The sequence below is a fragment of the Peromyscus californicus genome, unplaced genomic scaffold, assembly GCF_007827085.1.
Source record: "Peromyscus californicus insignis strain IS unplaced genomic scaffold, ASM782708v3 Scaffold_18__1_contigs__length_77618521, whole genome shotgun sequence".
NCBI classification, from domain to species: domain Eukaryota; kingdom Metazoa; phylum Chordata; class Mammalia; order Rodentia; family Cricetidae; genus Peromyscus; species Peromyscus californicus.
Genome location: NW_026294480.1, coordinates 11,942,457 through 11,969,576, shown reverse-complemented (window position 1 = coordinate 11,969,576; position 27,120 = coordinate 11,942,457). Strand labels below are relative to the sequence as shown.

Genomic DNA, 27,120 nt, shown 5'->3' with positions numbered 1-27,120 from the left:
GCAAGAATTGGTGTTAAACTCACATCTGGAACAAAAAAAGTGACATATTTGAAAAGTGATGTTCTCTGAATAGGAGATGGGCTTGTGGGACAGGGTTTGTGTCCTGATCAGCCTAATGGAGTTGTGCCCTGGAGAGAGGGTGTCTCCGGAGCCCCTCCTCAGCTGACTGCTGTCCTAAACCTCTGGTGCCTTGTCTGAGGATTACTAACAGCTCTGGCAGACAACTTCCCTTCAGAATCCTCTAAGAAGCTAAGCACAAAACATACCCCCACCCCATTTCTGAACTGGAACCAAATTCCATGACAGCAACTAACTCAAAACAGACATGATAAATTGAGTCAAATAGGCAGAATATCTGAAGTTATTTCCTTGCCAGGAGCACTGGTCTGCATCATCAGAGGCTGCTTACATATGCAGTATGTAGGGTGGAGAGAACCTTGAGAGCCATAAGAAGCTGTCCTCCCTAGAGACCAGGATGTGCTGGAGAAGCAGAGCTTACACCTTCTGCCTCAGGAGATGCAGCTCCTTACCTTCAAAATGCGTTCTTTTGAATCATCTACAAGAGCCCAAGTGGAATGACTAAAAGACAGAGCAGAGAACCCTCAAACACAAGCCCAGCGGGGTGCAAACACTCCTGCCTTCGTATTGACTAGTGAGTGTGTCTGCTCTGAATGACCCGTCCTATGTGGCCATTCTAATCCCCAGCACAGGACCAGAAGGGAAGACTACTCAGTTCTAACAGCAGAGGTACACAGCTCTTTTTGTCCTTCACAGCTATGAAGGACGCTGGCCTCACCCAGAGGCACTAACGGAAAATGTGTCACCTTTGTAAGGAAGGACTCGGCGTGCCACCACTTCAGGATGGTGAGGGTTACGGGGCCGGACTGGTGCTGTGAGTCCCATTAACTTCAACCACTTCCCAAAGCGGGGAGAGGCGGCCCTGTGGAGCAACCCTTCCCAGACTGCGGAGCTCTGGAACAAACTTCAGTGATAAAGCGATGGCTTTAGTGACGTCACCACTGGATGAAGAAAATGGAAAATGGTTCACTATCCTCACTGATAAAGTATGTAAAGGGGAGTTCCTGTAAATTCCAGTGTCCCAGAAGACCCTCAAGGCAAAACAAGCAATTACATTAAACCTACACTTCCGTAATAACTATTCTTCCTCACATATCGAGTAAAAACAGAATCTTCTTTACTCCCAGTTCACATAATCCCTATCACGTTATAACAGATGTGCCTCAGGGGACCAGGGCTGTGCTAGGGGAGGGGCAGTGTGCAAACATATCACTGAATGAAGAGCCTGTTCTGGGATGGGGAAGGCATTTCTATATTCACAACCCCCCATTTACTTGTTAAGTACCTAAAAACACAACTGATCTTGCTTCCTGGGACAACCTCCAGAAAAGCCCTTACCAGCCCTCCAGAAGGGAACGTTACATTCATCTCTTTGGCAATTTCATTCCAAAGATTTATTTCTCGTGAACATTAAAGCTGGTATCTACAGGAAATCTAGAGTTGATCCATGAGAGTACATCTTAGAACAATGTAAACTTGGCACTTGGGGGAAATTCTCGAAGGGCCAGTAACGTTGTCTGGATGAAAATGGCTATCCTTGTCATACTTGGCAACTGTTCGGTTTGTCTTTTCTTCCAGGTGACGGTCCCATAAACACTGACAAGTTAACTCATTCAGTTATCAAAAAGCTAAAAGCAAAATTCTCAAACAATGGTATTTTCTAATAGATTGTTTCCAAATGCAAACTGTAGTTTTCTAAACAAAATTTCTAAACAAAGTTCTTCATCACCAAATGGCTGACCATGCCACCCATCTTATTTCCTAGTGCTGCCACAGTGGCTAAATGTCTGCCGACGTGACTAACATGCCAGGCCTGAACACAACAAAAGGCCCATTTCTGTCTTCTAGTCCTGCCATGTGAGGTACTTAAGTGTTAGGACTTGCCATTCGGTAGATTCAAAATGTAGAATGAACAAAGTCCAATGGCTCACACTGGAAGGGCTTTGGAAATGGGTCACTCAGCAGAGAAGTATTTTAAATCTATTTCCTTCTGTCCTGGAAACTACAATGTGAAGCCTCAATTCCAAGTAAGACATACCCAACGTCTGTTTACTGCACTCTTGGAAACAATCACCCAGCATGGGCCTTCTGAAGACAGTGAGGCTTGGACAGGGCAGCCTCTGAATACAAGGGGCCTTCGAGAATCCAAGTCTCACGGTCACCACATAGCAATGAACCAGCTTGTACTGGGGAGGGAGAAACTGTGAATTCTGAACTGACACAGCTGAAAGGAAAATGCTTATGTATTTATTGCCTTCTTTTTTAGGAATCTGGTCTAGCATTTTAGAGCTAGAACAGATGCCCATCTCGGTAGGAACAGAACATTCATCAGACACGTCTACTGGTGTTGACGCAGAACTTTCTTATCTTCTGTCTACCACACGAACCCAGACTCCCAAGTTGTACTGTCAGTTTATTCTTGCAGGTCTTTGGATTCTACAAGAAATATCCTATGGTGGTCTGAAAGAAAATGGTCCCCATAGGAAGTGGCACTATTAGATGTGGCTTTGTTGGAGCAGGTATGGCCTTGTTGGAGGAAGGGTATCATTCTGGGGGTGGGCTTTCAGGTCTCCTATGCTCAAGCTACACACCCAATGTAGCACACAGTTGCTTCTGCTGCCTTACAGATCAAGATGTAGAACTCTCAGCTCTTTCTCTACCACCATGTCTGCCTGTTGACTGCCTTGCCTCCTGCCATGACAACAATGAACTAAACCTCTGAACTGTAAGCAAGCCCCAATTAAATGCTTTCCTGTGTAAGTGTCGCCTTGGTCTGGTTTCTCTTCACAGCATAGAAACCCTATGACCAATCCTGAGACATTTGAGGACATTTTTTAAAGATGCACACCTGCATAAATGCCTTAGACAAAAGCCAGATCTCTCCTTTCAGTGGCCATGACTGTCAAAGGCCCAATCTAGTGTTCTAGAACTTTCTGTATTCTGTGTACCCCAAATCTAAGGGGAAACCTCAGGGTCCCATGGAGGATGTTAACGCTCATGCCTCAGACAAAGCTCTACATTTACAAATGGGGTTCTGGGTAGAATTTTATTTTAAATAATAGATTCGTTGGCTTACGAATAAAATGTAAAGGCTTAAATAAGGCAAACTGTCTTCAAAGATTCTGACATCAAATCATGTAATTGGCTGAGGGGTGGATAGGAAGAGTGGAAAGATTTCTTCTGAGTCCTCAGCATTAGTCTCACTTTAACCTCTAAGTCTCTGCCCTGCCGTGGAAGCCTGACCCCACTCCTAGACCTCAGCTCTTGTCTTTAAAACGCTAAAGCACCATACCGTGACCAAAAGGGGCGGTGCTGGCGATGGCTCACCTTATCACTGTCCAGTGTGTTCTGAGATGTCCGGGAGGCGATGGAAATGGTATCAGGTTGGCTGCTGCCATCCCCTTGGCTGTCCAGGTCCTCTCCATCCCTAGTGGAACACAGAAACACTCAGTTCCCAACACTGAGCTGGAACTGGAAAGGGCCATCTCCCAGCTGAAAGAAACCCACGTTGGACTACAACCTTCCCTACAAACTACAACCCTCCCTACAACCAGCTCCTACAGATGATGGTGAACCGTTCTGCTGGCTTTATTTCAGAGTTGTTTATTCTGAGTCGGAGTCCTGTGCCTGCATGTACATGTGTATACCATGTGCATGCCTGGTGCCCGCAGAGATCAGAAGGTTGGGAGCCACCATGTGAATACCCGGGAACAGAATCCAGGTCCTCGGCAAGAGCAATAAGTGCTCTTAACCACCTCTGTGGCCTCATGCCATCCTGTGTTGAGTGCAACTTTTGGCTTGCCGATATGGTAAGTGCCTAACATATCTTCTCACTGAATTCTCAACATAGTGAGCTCCCTCAACCCAGGTTCATTTCCATTTGAGAAATGGAAAAAACTAAAAAAACAACTGTTTCGAAGCCTTGGGTAAGATGAGGAAAGGAAGAAGGATTTGTACATGGCCTTTTGTTTGCTTCCAGCCAGTGGGGCCTCTTGTCTTGACAAAGCAGTTCATCTGCACCACACACACTCCAAGTGTTCAAGAAAAAATAGTGGTGATGGACCTTGTTCCCTCCCTGGCAGGTAAGCACTCTCATGAGAGAGCTACACACTCACCTCCTCCCCTTCTGCCTCGCTGCTGGTGCGGTTTTGGGGATGTGGATGGGTTCCTTCAGGGCTCCTCTCAGGTGCACAGTCCGCTCCTGTATCACCTCCCGGATGTGCTTTATCCAGTCCTGCTTGTTCTCGATACTGGATGCCTGTGGGGGGGGAGAGCCGTCAGGAGACGATGTCCTTCCCCAGCCTGAGCCCACCACACGCAGCTTTCCCTGCTCCCCAACTTTCCAAAGACCTTCTCACAGAAGAGCAAACACAACTCAGTTTAATTTACTATCAAGCAAATGGCTCTAATTTTACATATTTTCATTAAAATCATTTTTTCTTTTATAAATGAATGTGATTACAGATATCTCACTGTTCTAGTAATCCATCATCATTCTTCAGTCCCAAGACACGTTCGAGGCCCTGGGGGCTTATAAAAACAGATCCACTTCTAATCTGAAACCTCAATGAGGCCACTGCAGCATAACTTTGTTCTGGTCAGTGTCCAGGAACCATCAGCAGGGATGTGACTGAGCCCCTGATCCTGCTGCTTGTTCCTGGACTGCTGGGGTGACTTGCACTGGCCTCCATGGCCAGCTGAGGCACCCCAGATTATATAACCTACTCACCCCACTGGACCTCTACAAAGGAGCTGTGCAGGGGTGGGCACACTGGCAATGTGCCCAAGGCCACAAAGTCACACACGGCCAGTCACTTGTGGGCCTACCACAGCCCCATAACAATTTCACAAAGGTATTTCCTGGAAATGGCGTAGACAGATAAGCGCTCAGACAGCGGCAGCCCTATGAATGCACGGAGCAGCCCTCTGCTGGATTATAACGGTTTTCTAATTTCTGTCTGAAAAGCATTCACCTCCTCTGACATAAACATAACCGTCCCGAGTGATCACAGCACCTGTCAGTACGGCACAGATATATCATGAGGGAAGGCAGTGCTGGACTTCCCACCCAGAAGCTTGCTTTTGGAAACACAAAACTAAAGTCCACACTGAGGAGAAACTGAACCTGGCCACTCTCTTTCTACATAAACTGTGTTTACTGTCCTTCAGTCACTTAGAGTACTAATTAAAAAAAACTGGAGGGGGACTTTGAAAACTCCAGATCTAGTGGAATGGACATGGCTGACACAATCGTGGAGACTGAACAAAACAGGATTGAAGAACGTTCGGTACAGTTTGGAGACAATTGAGGAAAGCTGTAACTGTGTTTCAGAAATAAAGAAAACACCCCTGAAAATGGATTATTACATCAAGGGAGAGTAACTAAAATTTTACGGAAATAGTGTCAAACAAGTGGGACCTTTCAGTTAAGAAAAGGGGTAACTCACATCATACTTAGCACAACCTCAAACTGTGTAAGGACCTAGGGGTGCCGATTTTTCTCTTGACTATGCAAATAAAGACTGTCATTCTACGTTAGAACCTCTAGGGCTAACACATGATAACCGCCATTGTTATCACCTCCATGGTCATCACCATTAAGTACCTTATGGACTGGCGTCTATAACCTCAGCATCTACACTGCCGCCAAGTGCAATTGACACCTCTGTCTCCATGTTTATTGTCACTGGCATCATCGTCATCTCCATCCTCACCCCTTCACCACCTACACCATCATCTTTACTATCAACATCATCATCATCGTCATCTCCATCCTCACCCCTTCACCATCTACACCGTCATCTTTACTGTCAACGGCATCATCATCGTCATCCTCACCCCTTCACCATCTACACCATCATCTTTACTATCAACGGCATCATCACCGAAATCAGCACCACCCTTTCACCTCCATCCTCACTGCAATACCACTTCTAATCCGAAATCAAAGCACATGCCACTTCTGTTTGGCCCTCCTAAGAAGGCAAAAGGTATTATCCAAACTTCTCTAAAAATCTTGGAAAATTTTAGCCTTGAATATATTTTAACAAGTTTAAACTACAGAAAAAATAGTTACCTAAAATTCATTTGTTGGTGCACTTTATATTTTATGGGGGCTTATGTCAGCACTAACTAAAAACAGTCCACCAGGCGGGTCACATACAGCCACTGAAAACAACCCACTGTGAACATGTAAATAAAGGTCTTAGAAATATAGTGGTTTCCACAGTGGTCAATAGATTCAGCTGAGGAGGAGTGGTATTTCAGCTTCTAGAAATACCAAATCCAGATTTTAAAACATGCAAGAGATGTAGTAACTTAAGAGCCAGATATACACCAGTATCTCATCACACTCTGGCTCCTCTCAACAGCCTCAAAATTGTGAGCTACGGTCCCCAAAGCATCCCAAAATCACTTATGGTATTTCCAGACGGATCAAGATGGTAATTACATCTGTATGTTCTAAAATATAGATGGGGTTAGCACATGAGATAGCTTTAGAGTTCTTTGCAACTCCTAGGAAAAGTTAGTATACTCAAAAAAGAGTTTAAGTCAAAGCTTAAACACACAAAGTGAGTATGTGTATGTGTATGTATGCATGCACGCAGTGTGTGTGTGTGTGTGTGTGTGTGTGTGTGTGTGTGTGTGTGTGTGTATTTGTGTTTCACCAATCCCATCAGAGTGCAAAAAAGTCAAATAAAATGACACAGAATCTGTACATTTCCACAAGAAAACAGCACATATCACTACAAGAAACATACACATAGCAAGCCCCCCAGCTCTAAGTTAACATACCTTGAGGACAATTTTATTGTCTGACGTCGGTGTCCTCCCCACCCACAGTGCAAATTTGCAAGGGTCTCCTTCAACATGTTCTGTGACACCCAACTCTGAGGTCTGGAGAAAAAGACAATTAGATCATCAGACAACAGTACAATTCTGGTAGGATTAGAACACAGAAAACGAACAGCCTTTGGTTGCTCATGGCCATGATAACCCCTTAGTTCAGTGGTTCTCAACTTGTGGGTTGTGACACCCTCACCCCTTGTGGGTCGAATGTCCCTTTCACAGGGGTCACCAAAGATCACTGGAAAACATATACTTACATTATGATTTATAACAGTAGCAAAAATACAGTTATGAAGTAGCAACGAAAATCATTTTATGGTTGGGAGTCACCACAGCATGTGGAACTGTACTAAAGGGCCATTGCCTTAGTTGGCAGGAGGAAAGCTGACTGTTTTTGCCTTTGACTGCCTTTGAGCGCTTCTGGAGACTGCAATGGAGCTTAATAAGCTTAATAAGCAGAACGTGCTGAAAAAACAGGCTTAGAAACAAGCAAGGGCTTTTCCTAGCTCAAAGGGTCGTCCATGATCCCCTATGACCAGTGTCACAGCTTGACAGACGGCAAAAAGGGCTAAAATTTTCAGATTTCATCTGCAACGTTAACTTTTAGTATTCATCATGCACTGTAATACTAGGAGACAATCTCTTGTCTGGGGACATATGCAGAACACAGCATCCTCCCCCATGATCGAATCCACCCAATCTCTCCCTCCAGCAAGGGAAGTGACTCATGGGCTGGCGCTCCAAAGGTGGCCTCTGCAGGCATCTTAATTTTTAAAATATAAATTAGGCTAAGATGTATCAATTTCTAAAACACACAAGTTTGCCTCCAAGGGCAGATTCAAGCCAGCAGTAAAATTACTATCCAGCAAGAATGCACTTTTTAATTTCCAGCTGGAGTGTGACCTAACTGATGTAAGGCCACAGTGAGATCCAAATGATAATCAGGGTACCAGCCAAAGACAGTGGAATGAAACCCATTAGTAGGAATTTGCAGATTCCAAATTATTATTAAGAACATTTCCACACTTGGACTTCTATTCTTCTGGGGGTTTGCCGGATCTACAGATAGCACCAAAATTTGTAACATCAGGTCATTCAAATGTTCGATGTCTGTAAGCATCTGAAAGAGCTCTGACATGAAGACAAATGGATGGCACTCTGGTTCCTTTCCAGATGGTAAGCTCACCTTTACTTCATCTCCTTCCCTGTCCAGTCATTCCGAGGTGGCAGCCCTCTGAGCAGTGGCCTTGAGAAAGCTCAAAGTGCAGGGAACCAGAGTCTGTCCTGCCTTGAGCCTTCCAGGGAGCAGGCATTCAGTTGTACACAGCCATGGGGTGGCTAGTGTGGAACAGTAATACAATGGTTCCATGCTCCCTTCCCCAGAAACACACTGACATCAGATAAGAACCAAAATGTATTATGGGAACTCTATAGGTGTCCGCATGGGTAGGGCTGGGGAATCTTTCAAACATTATTTTTGATCACATATTTTTTCTCTAATAATGATATTTTGCTATTATAAAAATTTCAAGTTTATTCTCACATTTACTCTTCATAAATTAATTTCTATTGGAACAAGAAATCAAATCTTCATTATTATGCATTTGTAGTGAGCCCACCCAGCAAGGCTGACTGCATACATTTTGATGTTTATGGATTTAAAAAAATAATTAAAATGATATGAATGCTTGCTTAGGGCATCCAGACAACACAGTGTTTCTTCGTCCTGCAGTTAGAAGCTATGGGTCTCAGGAAGAGAATCCTCAAGTCCACAGAATACCAGTGTGCCCTCTAGTGGACTCAGGTTGCAGAGAACAGAACTGGAGAAGATAAAAACTTCACAATTCAGATTCACATTTTGGAGTAGTTTGGGAGGCAGCTAAAAGCAGCAAACAGGAATTCTCTCTCCCCACAAGAAGGATGCGGTCACCTTACTTGCAGAGCGAACTCTGGATGCCTATACTTACAAACAACTTGCTTTTGTAGAGGTACTTGCTTCTCCCACTGGAGTCTTTTACTTCTTTACTAAACACTAAGGACATTTCAAAAAGGAAGAGATGCCGTTCTCGACCCTTTCGAATTAAGGTTTTGGGGTCCCACACTTGGAAGGATTCCTGCAGGATGAGCTCTCCCTGAGACTCAATGTTTTCATCAAACCCTACAACATGAAACAAAAGCAGGCAGATCAGTTCACAGGGAAAGGACACATGACTCAGAAGGGAGCAACTCTATTTCATCTGTAAAACGCCTTCACTTAGTTTTCAATCTTGCTCCCTGACTCCAGGACAAAGGGCAATTCTTCCTAAAATATACTGCTTTGTCTGTATTTTCCCCAAGTTCAGAAACCTTCAGGGGATCCTCATAGCTGTATTCTTTACTTTCCACTCCTTTCTGTTGGCTTACATCACCTGAGGGCTGGTCTAACGCCCAGCTCTTTGTCCGTCCCTCACTCACAGACTCATTACTGCCCACATTCCAGCCTGATTCTTTGCCTCTTCAGTCTGAATGCCCCTCTGAGACCCTCTGCTCGGGTCCTAATCTGGTGGAGACAAAGTCACTAACTCATCTTCTGTGAGTCTGGAATATGCTGCATACGAATCAGCCTGGACCTGGCCACATGGCAGCCTCCCTGGCTACTCTTCAGTCACAAATGTGGCCACCAGGACTTAGCAAAGCAGCACCTGGGACAGAAGCTGTTCACGACCTCCATTTCTGTTTTTTCTTTAGAGCAGACACTCCCACTCAGGCGAGTTCTTCACTCGCCAGTCCCTTCACAGTTAGGAAGAGCTAAGCATCCCAACTCTGGGAAAGTGAGAAAAAAAAATGTATACTGCTGGTAGGGTTCCCTATCCATATGCTTCTCCACTTCCTGTGAGGTGGAATGTTTATGTGGTCCTGCAGCTTACTATGGCAATTACGGAATACATAGGATGGAGAGAAATGGGCCAGAACACAATCCTTCCCTTTGATGACATTATGAAGAACAGCTTTTCCATCATATATTTTATATCAGAGGGAGAAATATCAGTGTTGCTTGATCAATGAGTTTCTACTACAAAGTGGCACTTGTGTTCTAATTAATAAATTTCTTGAGGCTACCAATGTAATGGCATAAACTAGCACAAGCATTTGGGACAGGCCCTTTGCAATGCTAACCTTGACAATGCAACTTTATTAAACAGAAGCATCCATGCAAATTGGAATTGCTATGATACCTGTTGGACACATTTGTCTAATTTCTGTTCACCATGTCACATACTAAATTCAATCACTTCACCAGACATCTGCTTTGTGTAAACATCTAGCAGAGGATATGGAAACGGGGAAGTAACAAGATCTTCTATAACCTTGGGTCTCAATGTCTCTGCTCATCATTTACACCTCCATTAGCAGGAAAGCCAGGTAGCACTAGATAAGAGGTGGGTGACACAAAGCACTACTGGAGTGCAGAATGGTATGGCTGTTACCACATCAAGAATAAAGACAATTCATTTACACACAGCATCAGTGGAGATGATGCAGTCATACGTTAAGGATGTGATGTATCCTGTTACCTTCCAGCATGCTGAGGTGCATGGCATCATTGGCTCGCTTTGGCACACTGAGCATCACCTCGAGGCCGTCTTTAATCTCCCCCTTTCCTTCCTCACAGCATGTGAGCAGCTCCTGAGGAAGAGCAACACCGTGAACTAGCAAAGGGCTGCAGACATGCTCTGCCAGCAACATTGAGCAGATATCAGAAATCCATGAAAACTCAGGGTGCTCAAGAAGTAAACAAACTGGCCAACTGGGAGTTTTTCTTATAAAAAAGTGAATTACTCAACAGGCAACAGGCTTTGTTCTACTTGAATGCGGACAATGGAGGAAGACGGATCTAGTCACCGTGAGTCAGGACAAAGCTGGTGAAGCGGTCAACCACCACATCTTCAAAACGAGAAAATCAATTGTTACTGGTGTGTAAGGACTAAGCAGCTGCCGGGGACAACTGAGAGCCATGCTGGCGTCCAGCTGCCCTGCTGACCGCACAACCCCACGATGTCAACGTCTAGCTGGACCCTGCATCAGAACAGCAGCACACCACAGACTTCCTTTCCTCCGTGCAGGGTGCTAGGGAGGCTCCAGCGATCCTCTTGGAGGGATCTATGTGTGTAATTCCGCTTCCTGACTATCTGGAAGACCATCCGTCACCATGTGAGCAGGACAGTGGGAAAGCAAACTTAGATCCTGACAGGTCTGAGGTATTTCTTTGTGGGGTGTCAGGATGATCATTGGTCACAGTGACAACAATCTTGTGTATGTTACACACAAGATGGACATAGCAGTGTGGTCAGTAGTAAGCTTGGAGGGGCTAGAGCAGTGGTCTCAACCTCTGGGTCGAGACCCCTTTGGTAAACCTATCTCCAAAAATATTTACATTACAATTCATAACAGTAGCAGAATTACAGTTAAGAAGTAGCAATGAAATAACTTTGTGGATGGGGGTCACCACAACATGAGGAGCTGTATTAAAAGGTTGTAGCATTAGGAAGGTTGAGAACCACTGAGCTGGAGGAACTGCCAGCTGTCTTCATTTGTGGTCAGATATTTATGCTTCTGAGGAGCTGGACAGAAACTTCCTTAGAGCACAATGGGCCTCAACTCCTGCCTGTGCGGACAGCCTTCCCCACTTGGGAGGTCGGATGGAGTTTACTACTGTTCCCCAGTAGAACTTCTTGGGAAAATGAGAAAAGACTTAGAAATAGCACAATCTTAGTGGAAGCCTAGGCTAAGAACAAAGCCTTTAATTCTCAGTGTAACAAGAGCTAAACTTACAGACAAGGCACTTTTAGAGCCTTAGGATGCACAGGGGAAATTACCTGGATGTAAACAAACTAAACTTAGCCTTCTGGCATACTTCATGCTCACAGCAGCTACAGACATCTGCAGTGATGGTCATCAAGTCACTTAGTAAGATTTCAAGTACAGAAGTACACAGGAGAGGGGGTGGGATGTGGCTTGGTGGCAGAGCACTCACCTCTCATGTGTGAGGCCCTGGGTTTGGTCCCTGGCACTGCATTGTATGTGTTGGGGGCTGATGGTCGGGTGTACAGAGGAGTTTTTCCAACAGAAATGTCCCCTAATAGTATTACTTGTATAAAAGAACACAGCCACTTTTACGGTTTCTAGTTTTTAGACTGAGAGAACTTTAGGCGTCCTTAGCTTCAGTCTCCTCTGTGGCACCCAGGACAGCAGCTGACATAGTTGGGATTAGTGGACAGTCTACATGCTAAAGTTTCATACACTCCACCAGCAAAGGAAACATAATACCTTTGCCAGACAAAAGTTGTAAAAGAACTTTTAATGCAGCAAGAAAACACGCATTAATGACATAATGCATCTGTGATGTTTGTTCAATTTTATATTGTTGAAACTAATCATAATCAAAACTTTGTAAGGGCGATTTGGGGTATACTTATTTATAACAAAAAGCCAAGGCCAGTCTGACAGAGCACTTGGGGTCGGCATGAGCATGTTCTGTAAAACGTGTGACGAACACCTAACAGTTAAAGCAAGCAGCAAGAGGGCGGGGTGCTGTGGACTCAATGGAAAACCTGGCATGAGCCGGATCTGGGCTCAAAGCTGGCAGATATCAGCAACGGTTTCGGGTGTTTTCCTGACCCTGGGCAGCTAGTCTTCACATGTGCAGGTCAGCACTTCTGTGGGTTAAACACCTACAGGATGCGGTGTGCGGTGCCTGGCCCACAGTCAGCACTGGAGTCTAAGGATGCGCAAGGACCGAGAGCTGGCAGCTCATTTCTCAGTCAAAGGCCACTGTATGTAATAGGCAGGTGCCAACCATACCATCGGGTGCAACGAGGGAGTATGATCTTATGTAACTGCTTCAGTAAGAAACTAGTTAGGTCAAGAAATGCCAGTAAAGAAAACCACACACACATATACACAGAGAACAGACGTCAAAACAGTCACGTGTAACTTGGGAGACTCTGTAAACTGAAGAGGCTTCATACGTACTTTTAAAAGGAGCTGATACTTTGTTATTCGCTGAACAGGTTTAATCAGGTAGGAAGAGATGGAATTGGCTAACCCGTGCCGCTGCTGGATCTCCTATATTTAAATAAAGTGAAAGAGGGAAAAGCTTCATCATAGGGTCGTGCTATTAAAAATGACTGTAATACCACACCAGTGACAAGAGCTTGATCTACATCCATGACAAGTGTCTGATCTTGTTGACATGATAAACTCCTTTTGCTTAAAGGGCTGTCAAAATACCAGCACAAACTTCTCCAGGTCTACAGCTTTCCTCTGCATGGGAGGATGGCAGACCACCAAGCAGTAAGGGGATGCAGAGTATTGATTCCCAGGATGTCTACATGGACCTTTCTACTGTGCATCTTGTAATCAAGGTGCTTACAAATCTGAGGCTACTGTGCCGGCTTCTTCCCAGGAATGCTGTTCAGCACTCCATACGCTCATCAGTTAACTGGTAAAGCATGTGATGGGTATTCTGCAATGCTTGTTGCTGGGGAAAAGAATAAGTGAAGGGCTTGAGATGCCCAGAGAATGGAGGCCTATAACCAAAACCCTCCTTTAAAGTCAAAAGTAAGCCTGCAATGGACACCAAAGGCGTCTGTCTGTCAGGCCGGTGTAACTGCCTTTATTTTTTAAAGCTTAAGCACACAGGGGGTTCAAAAGTTATACTTTATCTATTTGGGGGCAAAGACATGCCATGGCACCTGTGTGGAGGACAGAGAACAACTCGTGGGGATTGGTTTTCTCCCTCCACCATGTGGCCAGGTGGCAAGTACCTTTACCTGTGAGCCATCTTGTTAGCCCAACAGTGTTCGTTTGTTTGCTCTGTTTTAAAGTTTTGGCTATGCACATGCTCCTGCTGCTTAGGCTTTTTACACTGTGGTCTGCATGGAGCTCTGGTACTGAGTGCCATCTAATCATGAAGCTGCAGGGGCATGTGGAATACGACAAAGAGAAGAGCATTCGGCTGGGCAAGGCATCACTGCACACTTAGTCCCCCCGAGCACACAGCTCTAACAGGGCACCCATAGCAGGCCCGTCAAGACAGAAAAGCTAAGGTTCAGACTTTCCGGTGAGAGATTCCCCCGCTACTCCCTGGCCTTGTGCACCAAGGGTGCGCAGCACCCAGCAGCGCCTTCTGCCGGGCATCCTCCGCCACACATCTGACTGGTTCTGAAACCCAATACATTTGACAATATTGTGTCCTTCCCCTTTTACACAAACAACTCCCTGCAGGACTTTTGAAAAGGAGAGGACTCATACTAAGTCTATCAAGCATACAGCTGACGGGCATCTCCTTGACCTGGTAGTCAGATCGCTAGGACTCTACTGGTGGGTCACTTTGGGAACTGCACGAGATTAGTAAGTTTCTATCTTTTATGTATAATCTTGTGTATAAGGTTAATGACTACTATAAGGAATAATTACAAGTGTATCTATATTAAAGACCTAAGTGTCTTATGCGTATATGACTTCTAATGCTTACAGTAGAAGCATTCTAAGAGGCACATATAAGAATATCCCAAAATAGGGGCTGGTGAGATGGCTCAGTGGGTAAAGGCACCTGACACAGGGCCTGATGATCCGAACACACGCAAGCTCATGCACTCGCGCATACACACGCACATGTACACACATGTGCGCACACACATGTATACACACATACACACACACACACACACACACACACACACACACACACACACACACAGTAATAAAACCATGAAATACCGTACTATAAACAGGAGAGAAGGAAATAAAATATTATCCTGGCAGTGTGGTAAAGTGTGAGTGTGGCTGCATGTTCTCTGTACTAAATTCGGTCTGGATGCTTTCATTAGGACTCTGCCACTTACGTCAAAATACGACCCTGCGTGCTCTAGTATCAGCTGGGTGGAATCAGGCTTGTTTTTGCAGTATGTGACATACATCTGGAACTTGTCTGCCTATAGCAAAAAAATAAAAAATTAAAAAATAAATAAAAATAAAATAAAAAAAGAGAGAAAACAAGAACATTTTATTTAGATACCTTCTCCCAAGCACAAGTCACCATCTGAAAACCTTTGACATGGGAAGTAAGTTCTCTAGACTAAGGAAGTGTGAGCCTCAATAAGAGAAACTGTGTCTTAGGAGGAAAGCTACGGCACCAAGAGGCATGGCCTGGGGAAGAGCCTCTTCCTTGAGCGGGACTGGGCCCCCATCCAGGACAAACCCAGCCTGAAGCAGAGGCTCAGCTTACTGAATGTTCTAGAAAGCCATCAGTACAATCCATAAGAATGCAACGGCATGTCCCAGTGGGCCCCAAGGGAGTGTCACTCTTTGAGGTAAAGTGCGTTTTTCCAGGTGCAGAGGAATCAGAAGATAGTAACTGAGAAGAAACGTGCGGCGCCCTCCCTGCTTCCTTCCGCCATGTGAGAGAGGATAGGGTAGCTCATTGGGGGGACGAGGGGGACGGGGAGGGGGACGGCGGCGGCGCTCTTTACCCAGGTGACAAAGCAGTGTCCCACATCCTCTGGCAGCTGCTCGTATTTCTCCAGCTCCTTTAGGAAGATGCTGGAGAGGAGAAAAAGATTATTGTTACGAAGGTGCTGAGAACATTTTACTAGTAAGATATGACAGAAAGGGAAAACGTCTCTGTCCTCTACATTTTAAAGTATAACAAAATCGGTAGCTCTTGACTAGGCCAAGTTACTGTCACTTTCAAGCAGGCAGTTTGGTCTTCAAATCCCTTCTAACAGAAACTTCAAACTAGCCACCTCCTCTGGGAAGATACCAGTGTGGGGTAGCTGGAAAGAAAATACTCATGATCTCACTTATAAGCAGAACACAGGAATCTAGAGTAAACGGTGGTTACTAGGGGCTGGGAGAGTCAGGAGGGAGCGTGGGGAAAGGCCGGCCAACAGACATGTACTTCTGCTCCACAGAGAGTACCTTCTGCTGTACACTTCAGAGATGTGAAACAATGACCACCACCACACGGAGTATTTCAAAGTAGAGGAAAGATTTAAATATGCACGGCTGACTGGTTCTAGCCAGACTTCAACCAAACCACTGACTCGGCTAAACTCAGCTGTACATCTTTTCTCATATCATCACAGTACCTAGATGTTAACAAGCCACTCCCCAGAGTTAAAAGCACTCACTTGTTGTGAAACTCGTAGATTTCCTGCATGTTCCCAAAGATGATGAGCTCTTTGTTGACAATACCTGGTGGGATCTCCTCCACCCCGCTGGTCATCTCCCACAGGTAGGTCTGGCCAGGAAGGAAGCAAAGTGATTTAAAAAAAAAAAAATCAACCCAAACTTTCAAGCAGCAGCCACTCTGAAGGCCTCTAAACAGGGACTCAGAGCTTATGAATAAATGCAGAGTGTATGTAAGAGTGGGCCCTTTTAGTAAACATAAAAAATGTGTCTTTTAAAAAACCTTAGTTCCTGCTAACACTTGGGAAGATTTACTATAGCTTTTAGCTTATTTCCAGCTCCAAATTTGGAATGAATCTCTGTCACAAGGTACAACAAACGTTCAGGGTGGGACCAAGCACCAGGCGCCATAACTGTTGGGCACATTTCTCTCAGGCTGCTGCTCTCTACAAAGAGAATGCCAGCCAGGCTATCCTGTGACAATTAAATGAGAGCATTAGTGCTGTGTCATCTCTGCAGTGAGCCAGCGCACCCTGGAACACCACGGAACACGGGGAACATGGGCCCTCTCCTGGCACTGTTCCAATAACCAGTACAGAGAGCAATAAAACAGCAAGTTCAAACTCAGTCGGAATGGACCAGCAGAACACTTACATCCATGCACTCCCGCAGGTCTCTTACATAAGCCTTTTCAGTCTGAATTAGTTCGGCCATTATGAACCTTGAAATAAACAGAATTGTCCAGCTCAGTTAAGTTGTATGTTTATTACTCTTTATTACAATCTATTTGTATGGAGATTTATAAAATAAAGCGGAAAGTCCAGAAGTATTATACCTAAAGTAATGGCGTGAGGGAGGTAAATCAAGAACAGACAGAGTGGCAGCCATCGACTAACTTCCACCAGAGCTCCTACGGCGACATTCAGGCTGCTCAGCTCAACTGTCGGCTACGGGTTGGCTCAGCAGTGCCTGAGTCCATACCCACTGGATTCCAGACACACTTTCCCTCCCTGTTCCCACTGAATGATAACCAAATCTCTCCTCACACTGCCAAATGTCCCTAGGCAACAAAAATACCAGAGTGGGAACTGGGTGGGGGGGGGGGAGATCTTTAGTTAGTAAGCATAGTTTACAAAGTTTTTCAACACCTACATTTGAGTTGTTAGTTTCCTCTACTACTGTTGGCAAGCCATTTGTCAAGCTAGGAAACGGAGGCACAGAGAAAACAGGACAAGACTGAACCATGTGACAGGAGGTCAGCATGCAGAGAAGTCGGCTGAAAAAGCCAAGTGAGGTCTCAGACACTTGACTGCAAAGCTCGCCCAGCAGCGTGTCTGCAGGCTGGCTGACACCCCTTCACCATCACAGGGAATGCTGGCTTACTCTTTCCTGCGGGCAGACTTCCGTTTCTCTTCGTTGAGCTCATGAGCAGCATCCCGAAGCTTCACCTCTGACCCAGGGATACTGGCAGGGATGATATCCAACTGAAGGCTTTTGCTCTGTGGAACGAGAGTCAATGAGGCCAGTTAATAGAGCGGCTGAGACGGCACAGGCCTGAAATCACCACTGGTCCAGTGTGTACAAAGCAATTCACCGATTTGTTGGAATCTGAAGAAATCCCCAGCGCTTTCTCCAAAGAGGTCCGGTACTTCTCCATGCGCAGAGAGAAATCTCTGTACCTCTTATCCACTGCGGTCACGCATTTTTTAATTTCTGCTGCATGGGCATGCCCTTTTTCACAAAAGCCATCGGCCAGCTGTATCAATAGCTTCACTCTCTCTTTGGTTTGCTGCAAAAACAACAGGAAAGTACTATGAAGCACATGGACCTGACTGCCAGAAACCCGAAGCACAGGGGAAATGGCATTATCTGCAGTGAGGCCCCAAATCCGTCCAGTCTGCCTCCCAGAGACTGTACTGGCCATCTTTCCTCCGCTCTTCCACAGTAAGTGATGTTCCTATGAGCTCAAAGTTAGAACTGAGCCTATCTGTCAAGGGTCTCCTCTGGTCAGTGAGTCTGCAGAATAGTGAGTGAATGCATGAATGCATGAATGCATGAATGCATGAATGCATGCATGAATGAATGAATGAATGAGGAGGTTCATGGAGGAGATTCTTTAGTCTGGCCGGGCGGTGGTGGCGCACGCCTTTAATCCCAGCACTCGGGAGGCAGAGCCAGGTGGATCTCTGTGAGTTCGAGGCCAGCCTGGTCTCCAAAGCGAGTTCCAGGAAAGGCGTAAAGCTACACAGAGAAACCCTGTCTCGAAAAACCAAAAAAAAAAAAAAAAAAAGAGATTTGACATTTTCAAGGAAGCAAGTTACTATTTCAAGAAACCTGCTTTTCTCAGTTAAACTTTAAAAATAAAACAAGATTTATCTATTTTTACTTTATGGGCATGGATGTTTTGCCTGCATGTATATTTATGCACCACCTGTGTGCCTGGGCATCAGCTTGTCTGGAACTGGAGTTACAGATAGCTGGGGGCCATTATGGGTGCTGGGAATAGAACCTGGGTCCTAGAGAAGAGGCTCTTAACCTCTGAGCCATCTCTCCAGCCCTGCTCATAAACGTTATCTGGAAAACCTTTATAGCAAATATTCAGACCAACTGAAAATTACTGAAGACAAAGTCAGATTTCAAACCCATCCTAAACCATCTTAGTTTGTAAAATGAAAGTTTTGAGCCAGAATCTCTGGGCAACCTCCCTCGCTGGAAAGGTCAGCTGTGACCTCACAGCACTACCTGGGGTTGAGCACTTCGTTCCCTTTACCTGGCCAGGTCCTCTTCTGGCTCTGTGTACAGGTGCTTCTGCCTAGAAGACTAATTCCCTAGACATCCTCAGAGGATGTCCTTCACATCTCTTCTCCAATAGAGACCACCTTCCTAACAGTCCCGTGGACACCTTCAAAGCACAGTTGTTCCAAGTCAGCCACTCTCCTGTCTTCTTCCCACGGTATAAATAATTTGTATCTTTTGTGTGACTGTTGTTAGTTCCTCTGGTGAGAATGTCACCTCCAGAAGCAGGGGATGTTATGTACTAGTATCTCTTCCACTGTGGTAAAGGTCACCCGAGGAAATAATGCTAACTCTGCATAGATAAATCTTTAAGGGTTTAGTATCTTAAGAGCTGGGAATAAATAAGTAAAAATGAAAATAGAGGCATATAGCTTGCCGACATTGATACAGGAAACGAAAGCACAAGGAGGTAAAGGAATACTTGTTTGTATGTAGTGAACACATCACAGACACACCAAGTTCCAGCAGTAACGCAGCAGCTAGTATTAATTCCACTAGACTAGTTACAATAGGAAAGACGTGCTAAATGTGAAGACTGGCAAGACAAGACATCTAAGTCTTCACTGCACAACTTCATTTCAACAGACAGAAGGAAATGCCAATCGGAGTCCAAGGCTTCTCAAAGCAGCTTTCCTTTGCCGCCCTTGCTACAAACCCTACCGCTTCCTTTCCTCATGGTTACCATGTTCGCATCTTATTTAACATGTACACTAGATATACTTTACCCGTTTAGTGTCACTGGCACCTATCCCAGAGCACCAAGTAGGGCCCAGCAGAAACAGAGAGAGCAAACCAACGGTGTGATTGAAAACGAGGCACCATCCAACTGTCCCTGGAACAGTTCCTTTCTCCAAACAGTTTAATTACTACTGGCACTTTAAAAATACATCCAGGAGGGGGCTGGAGAGATGGCTCAGTGGTTAAGAGCACTGGCTGCTCTTCCAGAGGACCTGGGTTCAATTCCCAGCACCTACCCACATGGCAGTCCACAATTTTCTGTAACTCCTGCTCCAGGGGATCTGACACTCTCACACAGACATACATGCAGGCAAAACACCAATGCTCATAAAATACAAATAAGTAACTCTTTAAAAAAATACACCCAGGAGGTTCAAAATCCTAACAATAAAATGGATATAAAATGAAAACTTGCCATGTGTTTTCAGCCTTAAGACTTTGCTCATGGTAAAGGACTGCTTCTACATGTTTATTTTTTTGTGTGTATGAATTTATCAATCTTTTTGTACTGAGTCAGATTTCGTATCATTCAGACAAACCACCCCACACAAGGAAAGAGTTTAGAAATCTGGTTGTTTCTAGCAATAAAAATCTGGAAGTTGTAGAAATAACCAGATTTCTAAAATACTCCTAACATTTAAGTTTCTGGCATTCTTCTGGTGCCAAGGAGAGATAGGAGACATGAACCCAATAAACTGCTTTCTAGAAGGCTACCCAGCACCACTGAAAAACAAGCAAACACTGGTTTGATGTGAAGTATTTCGGTGATATAGGAAATATTGTGAATATTATGGTAGATAATATTCACCCTCATTCTATTTGCTAACTCCAGTCACTATCATAGTAGGTAGTCATAATGCCCACGGAGCACAGAAGCATCGTGACGGAACAGCCTGCTATGCGGGCACCAAGGGGCGGGAGAGCTAAATTCCTGCGGTTGCTCTACTCACTCATCCTGATGAGTAGGGCGATGAGTCCCAGGAGGAACGCACAGCCTGTGCTCACACATGCTCTCTCAGAGCACAGCACCTGGCACTAGGGACATTACTGATGAGGACCAGGGAGATACGGGAAGTGACTGCAAGATTATAAGTAGTTCTGCGAGGTGGTGGTTTTCAAACCTCACTGTGTGCAAAGACTGCGTAGCGGGCTGTTCTGAATGTCCCCTCAGACCTCACCCTTGCAGAGCCCAATCTCCGTCGCCTGGCATGAGCATAGAAATCCACCCCAGAACGAAGCCTGGGAACTGGACACAGACAGTACCTGCACAGCACTTGGGAGAAATGGCTGGAGTAGGCTTGACAGAGGGACCAAGTCAAGAAGAAGTCTTAGTAAGACAGAGAGGTGGACATTTTCCCTGGCTTTATGGCTTTAACATCGAAAGTGCTCTAATTGTCACTATTCTAAGAGATGGGAGACTGTCCTGTTAGAGGATTCGATATGGGATGTGAGACATGTGATTTCTTATGGGGACGCGAAGACGGGGTGATGGGTGTGAGCAATGGCAAACCTCACTTCCTCCTGACAAACCAAGGAGCTCTCTGACTCAGCCCTCACCCACACCAAAGACCACACACGGCTAACAAGACAACAAGGCGCACGCTTTGCAAACTCATTCCCACCTAGCATCATGTTTAACAACAGCAATAGTTCTACAGACTTGGGAACCAGCATGGTCAGATGGTACCTATAATTTTAGATCTTACAACACACAAGAATTAAAGACATGCATACTACTGTCTTATACTTCCAACAGACCCACTCAAACTCAATAGAAAGAACGTTTAGGAATGATGGGAACCCCCACATGGGTTCTCCCAGTGAACAAGGTGGACCCATCGCTGGAAGCAACAGCAGTGCAGTCCCGGGGCTGTGAACAGGCTCTGGAGACAAGCACATGACCGGAAGCGGAGCAGTGGTGGAAAAGAGCTGGTTTTTTTTTAATCCACCTCTGGGTGCATCCTTAGGCACTTCCTTAACACCCTTTCAATCACAGGATCGTCAGAGAAACAATACAGAATTGTAACACTCACAGTATTGAAGATTTTGTCATCTGTACTAACAAAATTAGAACTATATGGCTGAATGTGCTATATCCAGAGGAAGGGAAAGCCACGGTCTGCACCTTAGATGCAGGACCAGTCTGCTCTCTGGGTGTTCTTGGTATCTCCAGGAGTGGGCATTTTCCACCTTGGTGAGCCCCACTCTCCCCAGCATTCCACCCAATGCCCTGGGGAACCAGCCCTCTGTAGCCCCAGTGCATGATGAACAGGACCAGGGCTACCCAAGGCCGCACACTCAGAAACTGCTGGGAAACCGGGGAGGAGAGGCCGGGAGGAGGGGCCAGGAATGTTACAGAAGCAAAATCACAATGGGCGGTGAAATACCAAGTAGCTGTTGTGACACCAGCTGATTGACAAAGTCCTCTTTACGTTTCCAAAGCTGCTTAAGGGCCACACAAGATAGTTATTCTAGATGGTTTTGGTTTTTGGAGACAGGTGTTCTCTATTTAGACCTGGCTGGCCTGGAACTCATTGTGTAGACCAGGCTAGCCTCGACCTCACAGAGCTCCATCTGTCTCTGCCTCCCAGATTCTGGGATTAAAGGTGTGTGCCATCACACCCAGCTCCTTCCTTCCTTCCTCTCTTAGCCTCTCTTTCTCTTTTTTTAAAGATAATTATTCTTGTTCCTTTATAGGAACACTTGTTTTTTAAACAAAAATATGTTATTCAGGTTGGTCATTTATTTTTCACTCTTAAATCTGAAATAATTGTCAGCATCTTCTAAAAACTCAAATCTATTAAAAATATATTTTTAAAGATATTCAGAGCACATGCATACACACACACCCCAAAACCAACCAACCCCTGAGATCCAGCAATGGGGCTCGGTGAGTGAGGGCACTTGCTGTGATCCCTAGGATTCACACTGTCGAAGAAGAACCAATCCCTATAAGTTGTCCTCAACCTCTACATGTATGCTGTAGCATGTATAGCCCAACACAAACAAATGTAACTTAATAACAAACCCTGAAAAAAAAACACAGCAAAATCATAGAGAAGGGAACTAATGCTAAGCAATTCAATGAAATGAAATGAAGGCCAGAACTGCTCCTGGGATGGATGCATGCTTTTGGGAACGATTTGTGTCAGTGTGAGTATTCTTACAAATTTGTATTTATTTACAGTGCATGTGACACAAAGATATAATCCGTCTGAATTAAGTATCCAATTCTCTTTTTTTTTTTTTTTTTGGTTTTTCGAGACAGGGTTTCTCTGTGTAGCTTTGCGCCTTTCCTGGAACTCACTTGGTAGCCCAGGCTGGCCTCGAACTCACAGAGATCCGCCTGGCTCTGCCTCCCGAGTGCTGGGATTAAAGGCATGCGCCACCACTGCCCGGCCCAATTCTCTTTTAAAGAGAAAAATGCCAGCGCCTCTAGTGTCACAGACACATGAACAACCAGTAACCGCGACTCGGACATCAGCTTTGTCAGCTGTAAACACAGACCATGTCAGAATGGTGAGCGATGCCACTGTGCCCTTTCCAGGAACTGGTGATAAGGAAGGGCAAGACACAGAATACAGAAGAAGAAACACACACACACACACACACACACTGTTTTCAGAAAAACAGCAAGACTTGGTAAAATAACTCCAAAAGCAAATGAGAGCAAGACAGCCAGGAAATAACGAGAGGACCAAGCAAAAGCCAGGAGCGACGGAGCCCGTCACGGAAATCAGGTGAACGCAGCAAGACAGCTAAAGGCTCCCACCTGAGAAGAACATCAGCACCTCAGCTGACGGCCACCGACCTGGCCGCCGTTCCTCCAGCATCACAGGCCTTTCTCAATGACCCCTCTGACAAGTACCTGCAGTTCTAGGTTAGGCCGGGACAGCCCGGAAGACTAACAGACCAGACCTGTCCCCACGCAGGCTTACCTTGGCGGTTACCTGAAACTCCTCGTGCTCTTTCAGCAGCTCCTGGGTGTGCTGAATGCTGGACCCTGTGGAGGTATGTGTGGAAAGGTAGAACTCCCCACTGTCATGGATCCACTCCAGCGCCTAGAGGAGAGGAAGGCAAACACGTTAAAGGGAGGACACTTGTGCATGCCCTGCCGTGAAGGCCAGCCCCTCATACAGACACCGCTGAGTGCAGCGTCATGGCTCCAGGGCTAAAGAGCAGCGCAGGGGAAAGAATTCCGTCACTGATGCAGCAATGGTTCAAGGGTTTCTTGTGATCATGAACCTACAGGCCTAACAACAGGACAGTCAGAGGACCTATAACCAACGTCTCTTTTCAAGAACACAGAGGTGGGTGAAGGATGGTCTAAAAACCTTGTGATACCAAAGGTCTGAACACACCCGGAACCACAGCTACGGTGTTTCAAGTCAAAACAGAAGCAGGTGTGCCTTTCCAGGCCTTTGGTTTCCTTCCCAGACTACGATGTCCACCTGAACACCCAGACTGGTGCCTATTTCACTTGTGTTTTGGGGGTGTCCTGCAGAGGACCCATTCCACATTGTGCGTAAGCTCCCCACTGGGGAGAAGCCAGGAGAGGATGTGACTTCACCTTTTTAGTCTAATGATAACTCCTGAAGAAAGATGCCAGCGAGGTTCGGGTGCCGGAGCTTAAAATGGAATTAGACTTATTTAAACACACACACACACACACACACACACACACACACACACACACACACACACACACCTCAACAGGCCGAGCTAAGGAAAGTCAGCATTTGAAAAAGTGGGAGTGTCTGTGTGTCCTAGAATCCTGAAACCATCCATTCTAACATGTTGCTATTGGAACACCCACTTTGCTGTCTCTTTCAGATACACTACTGCATCTGGGGCAGTGTGTACGTGCATGTGAACTTTCCAGCATGTGTGGCTGAACCTGTATGAAGGTCAGAGGTTAATTTAGGCTGTCATCACTTAGGAGGCATCCACTTTTTTTGGAGACAGTTTCTCTCACTGGCTTGGGACGAATCAAGTAGGCTAGGCTGGCCACACAGCCCCGAGATCTGCCTTTGTCTCCCTCGGTGCTGTGATTGTTAAGTGCACACCACCATAGCTCCATTTCTTTTATAAATGTTGGTTCTGGGGCTCAATTGAGTCCCAAGAACTTTACCTCCTAAGCCACCCCCCACCCCCCACCCCCGTCCCATTTGTGGAATTTTTGCAGCAAAAAGAGAAAAGGAAATCAAGCCACAGGGTACTTCAGCTATCAGCTGGACATTCACTTCCTCAAGCTTACACATGGTCACTCCATCTCTGAAACAATGTTAACACTGATATAAATGAAGGTCGCATCAGTCAATCTGCTCAGCGTCCCTGACTTCTCCACCCCACTGAAAGCATTTCCAAGTACATACTGTGGAGGCAGATGCCCTCAGGCATAAGAGTGGCCCGAACCCCAGCCTGCAGCCAGATTCCACGAGGAACCGGGGAACCACATACCTGCCCTGCTACCTGACAGACTGAAAAGTGGACAGAAAAGCAAGTCACAGACTGTAGACATGGTAAGAGAAGGAAGACCTTGTCAGAAGGAGGCCACGAGAGGTGGAGTTTCGGGTGGGACCTGGGGACTAGGGAGCAGCTTGGGGTAGCACATGTGTGACCGGAGGCCACTCGGCCTGCCTCAGGTGGAGAAAGCAGAGCAGCCAGAGCAGAGGCTGGGTGGGCAGGTGGGCCCAGGGAGTGACAGGCAGAGCTTGGAGCTCTTTGGAGAAGCAAATGTGCTCCTGTGTAGAAAAGGATGGAATGGAGAATAGAGACCGGGCAGAAGTGGCAGAGGCTCTGCTGGGATGGAAAGGGTAGAGTGGGGTGCACAGGTCAGCACCCTAGATTAAGAAACGGGTGGGGAGCAAGGACAACAAAGGAGAGGCAGGGATCAAAGACACACCTTGTCACTCCTAACTGAACACGATGAGTGAGGCGCGGGTGGGCACAGGGACTCGGGAGTGCAGCTGAGCTAGCTTCTGGTGAGGCCAAAGTGGAGAGACACTGAGAGGTACCAGAAACTTAGACATCTGGGAGCTGAAAATAGAGGTCAGGGCTGGGAGACACCCAGGACAGATAAGAGGAGAGGAAGAAGCAAGAACAGCGTGAACTTGGTCCTGAGAGGCAGCTTCAGTGGTGGAGATAAGAGAGGGAGGCCCTGGGAGGTGGAACCAGGAAGGGCCGAGGGAATGAGCCCAGAGCAGTACCACGGAGGCCACATCAGCTCTCCACACGGCCATTAGGAACAGTGGCATCCACTTAGTAGTCCTAGTGTGCCACACTGAAACTGCAGAATCTGAGGGATTATGACCTGCACTGAGCAGTGCATGTCCACCAGAGTGCTACGGCTGCATGTGGAGCAGAGCTCAGGAGGACAGCTGGCCTGACAGGTCCCCACCAGCAATGCCAGGAGAAGGGTTCGCAGCTGTGCCTCTCCGCAGCTGAACTGTACTTTGTCTTTAACCTGAGAGGTAGGACATAGGGAAGGATGCGTAACACTGCCTAGTTAGGAACCAAAGCCACCTCCATGACATGAAGCATGGTGGAACACACTCAAAAGTATGTTAGGAAAATGCAATGGCATGCATTAAACACCACAGCCCTCCACTGTGCGGATCTGATCACAGATGAGAGAAAGGTCAACAGAGAACCAGATCGGAGGTCCAAGGTCTGGAGGTAACTGAGCAGTTCTGGACACGGCTGTCCTCTGAAACTAACGAATCGACCTGGAACAAAATCTGTCCCCTATGTGAGAAACCTAAGCTGAAGTTTCATTTCTCCTTGGCTAGCAAGACGTGGCTGAATGTTGTGTGTCAGGAATGTGCTGCTGCACATGGGTTTAACAGTCCACACTGGAGCTGCAGTCAGGACAGGGGTCAACACTGACTGACCACAGGGAGCAGCCCTGACTGGCAGTCACTTCATTCACACAGAGGATGTCCATCCAGCCCAAGCCTAGGCACACTCAGGTTTTGAGGGAATGAAATTAATCTGTGTTTCTCTGACTGTACTGAAGCCGAAGAGAACTGAAATGGATTTTGGTGCTTAAGACAAGTAAATAGATTTACTTTGAGATGATCTTCTATGATGGACAGTCTCCTTAGAAGCACTTTGTCCCACAGTGCCCTCGGGAGAAAACGGACCCCTTCATGTCTCTGCCTCAGCCAAACTCAAAAACCCTTTCTGATTATTTTGAATTATTAGAAATTCTGTCATGTTTCTCACCTAGTTTTAGCTCAGTGTCCTTGAAAATTAACTTTTTCTTCAATATATAAATACAGCAAGATAAAGAAAGCACCTGCCGTGTTTCTGTAAGCACTTAACCAGACGCAACCACGCTTTTTACATGATAATCGCTTCGATGACTTGCACTTGGCAGCTCCAAGTGTGAGGTAAAGGCAGCTCGGGAAAACCAAATGGCACGCTGGTAGAATGTGAAACAAACAGGTTGTCACACTATCCTCAGGCTTTGGGGTTTTAGTTTAT

At 46.0% G+C, this 27,120-nt stretch overlaps 1 protein-coding gene across 4 annotated transcripts in view; it reads right to left on the bottom strand.

Annotated features, from left to right (window-relative positions):
* Trio (trio Rho guanine nucleotide exchange factor) overlaps positions 1-27,120 on the bottom strand; it is a 313,159-nt gene that overhangs the window by 89,168 nt on the left and 196,871 nt on the right. For all 4 annotated transcript variants that reach the window (XM_052743040.1, XM_052743043.1, XM_052743042.1 and 1 more), the window contains exons 21-33: positions 23,571-23,693; positions 17,693-17,887; positions 17,482-17,597; positions 16,753-16,819; positions 16,101-16,210; positions 15,441-15,510; positions 14,814-14,903; positions 12,940-13,032; positions 10,482-10,593; positions 8,895-9,085; positions 6,874-6,975; positions 4,194-4,336; positions 3,406-3,505 (exon numbers count right to left, since the gene is read on the bottom strand). In XM_052743040.1, the coding sequence (XP_052599000.1) occupies positions 3,406-3,505; positions 4,194-4,336; positions 6,874-6,975; positions 8,895-9,085; positions 10,482-10,593; positions 12,940-13,032; positions 14,814-14,903; positions 15,441-15,510; positions 16,101-16,210; positions 16,753-16,819; positions 17,482-17,597; positions 17,693-17,887; positions 23,571-23,693 (1,512 nt within the window). The remainder of the gene's footprint in view (positions 1-3,405; positions 3,506-4,193; positions 4,337-6,873; positions 6,976-8,894; positions 9,086-10,481; positions 10,594-12,939; positions 13,033-14,813; positions 14,904-15,440; positions 15,511-16,100; positions 16,211-16,752; positions 16,820-17,481; positions 17,598-17,692; positions 17,888-23,570; positions 23,694-27,120) is intronic.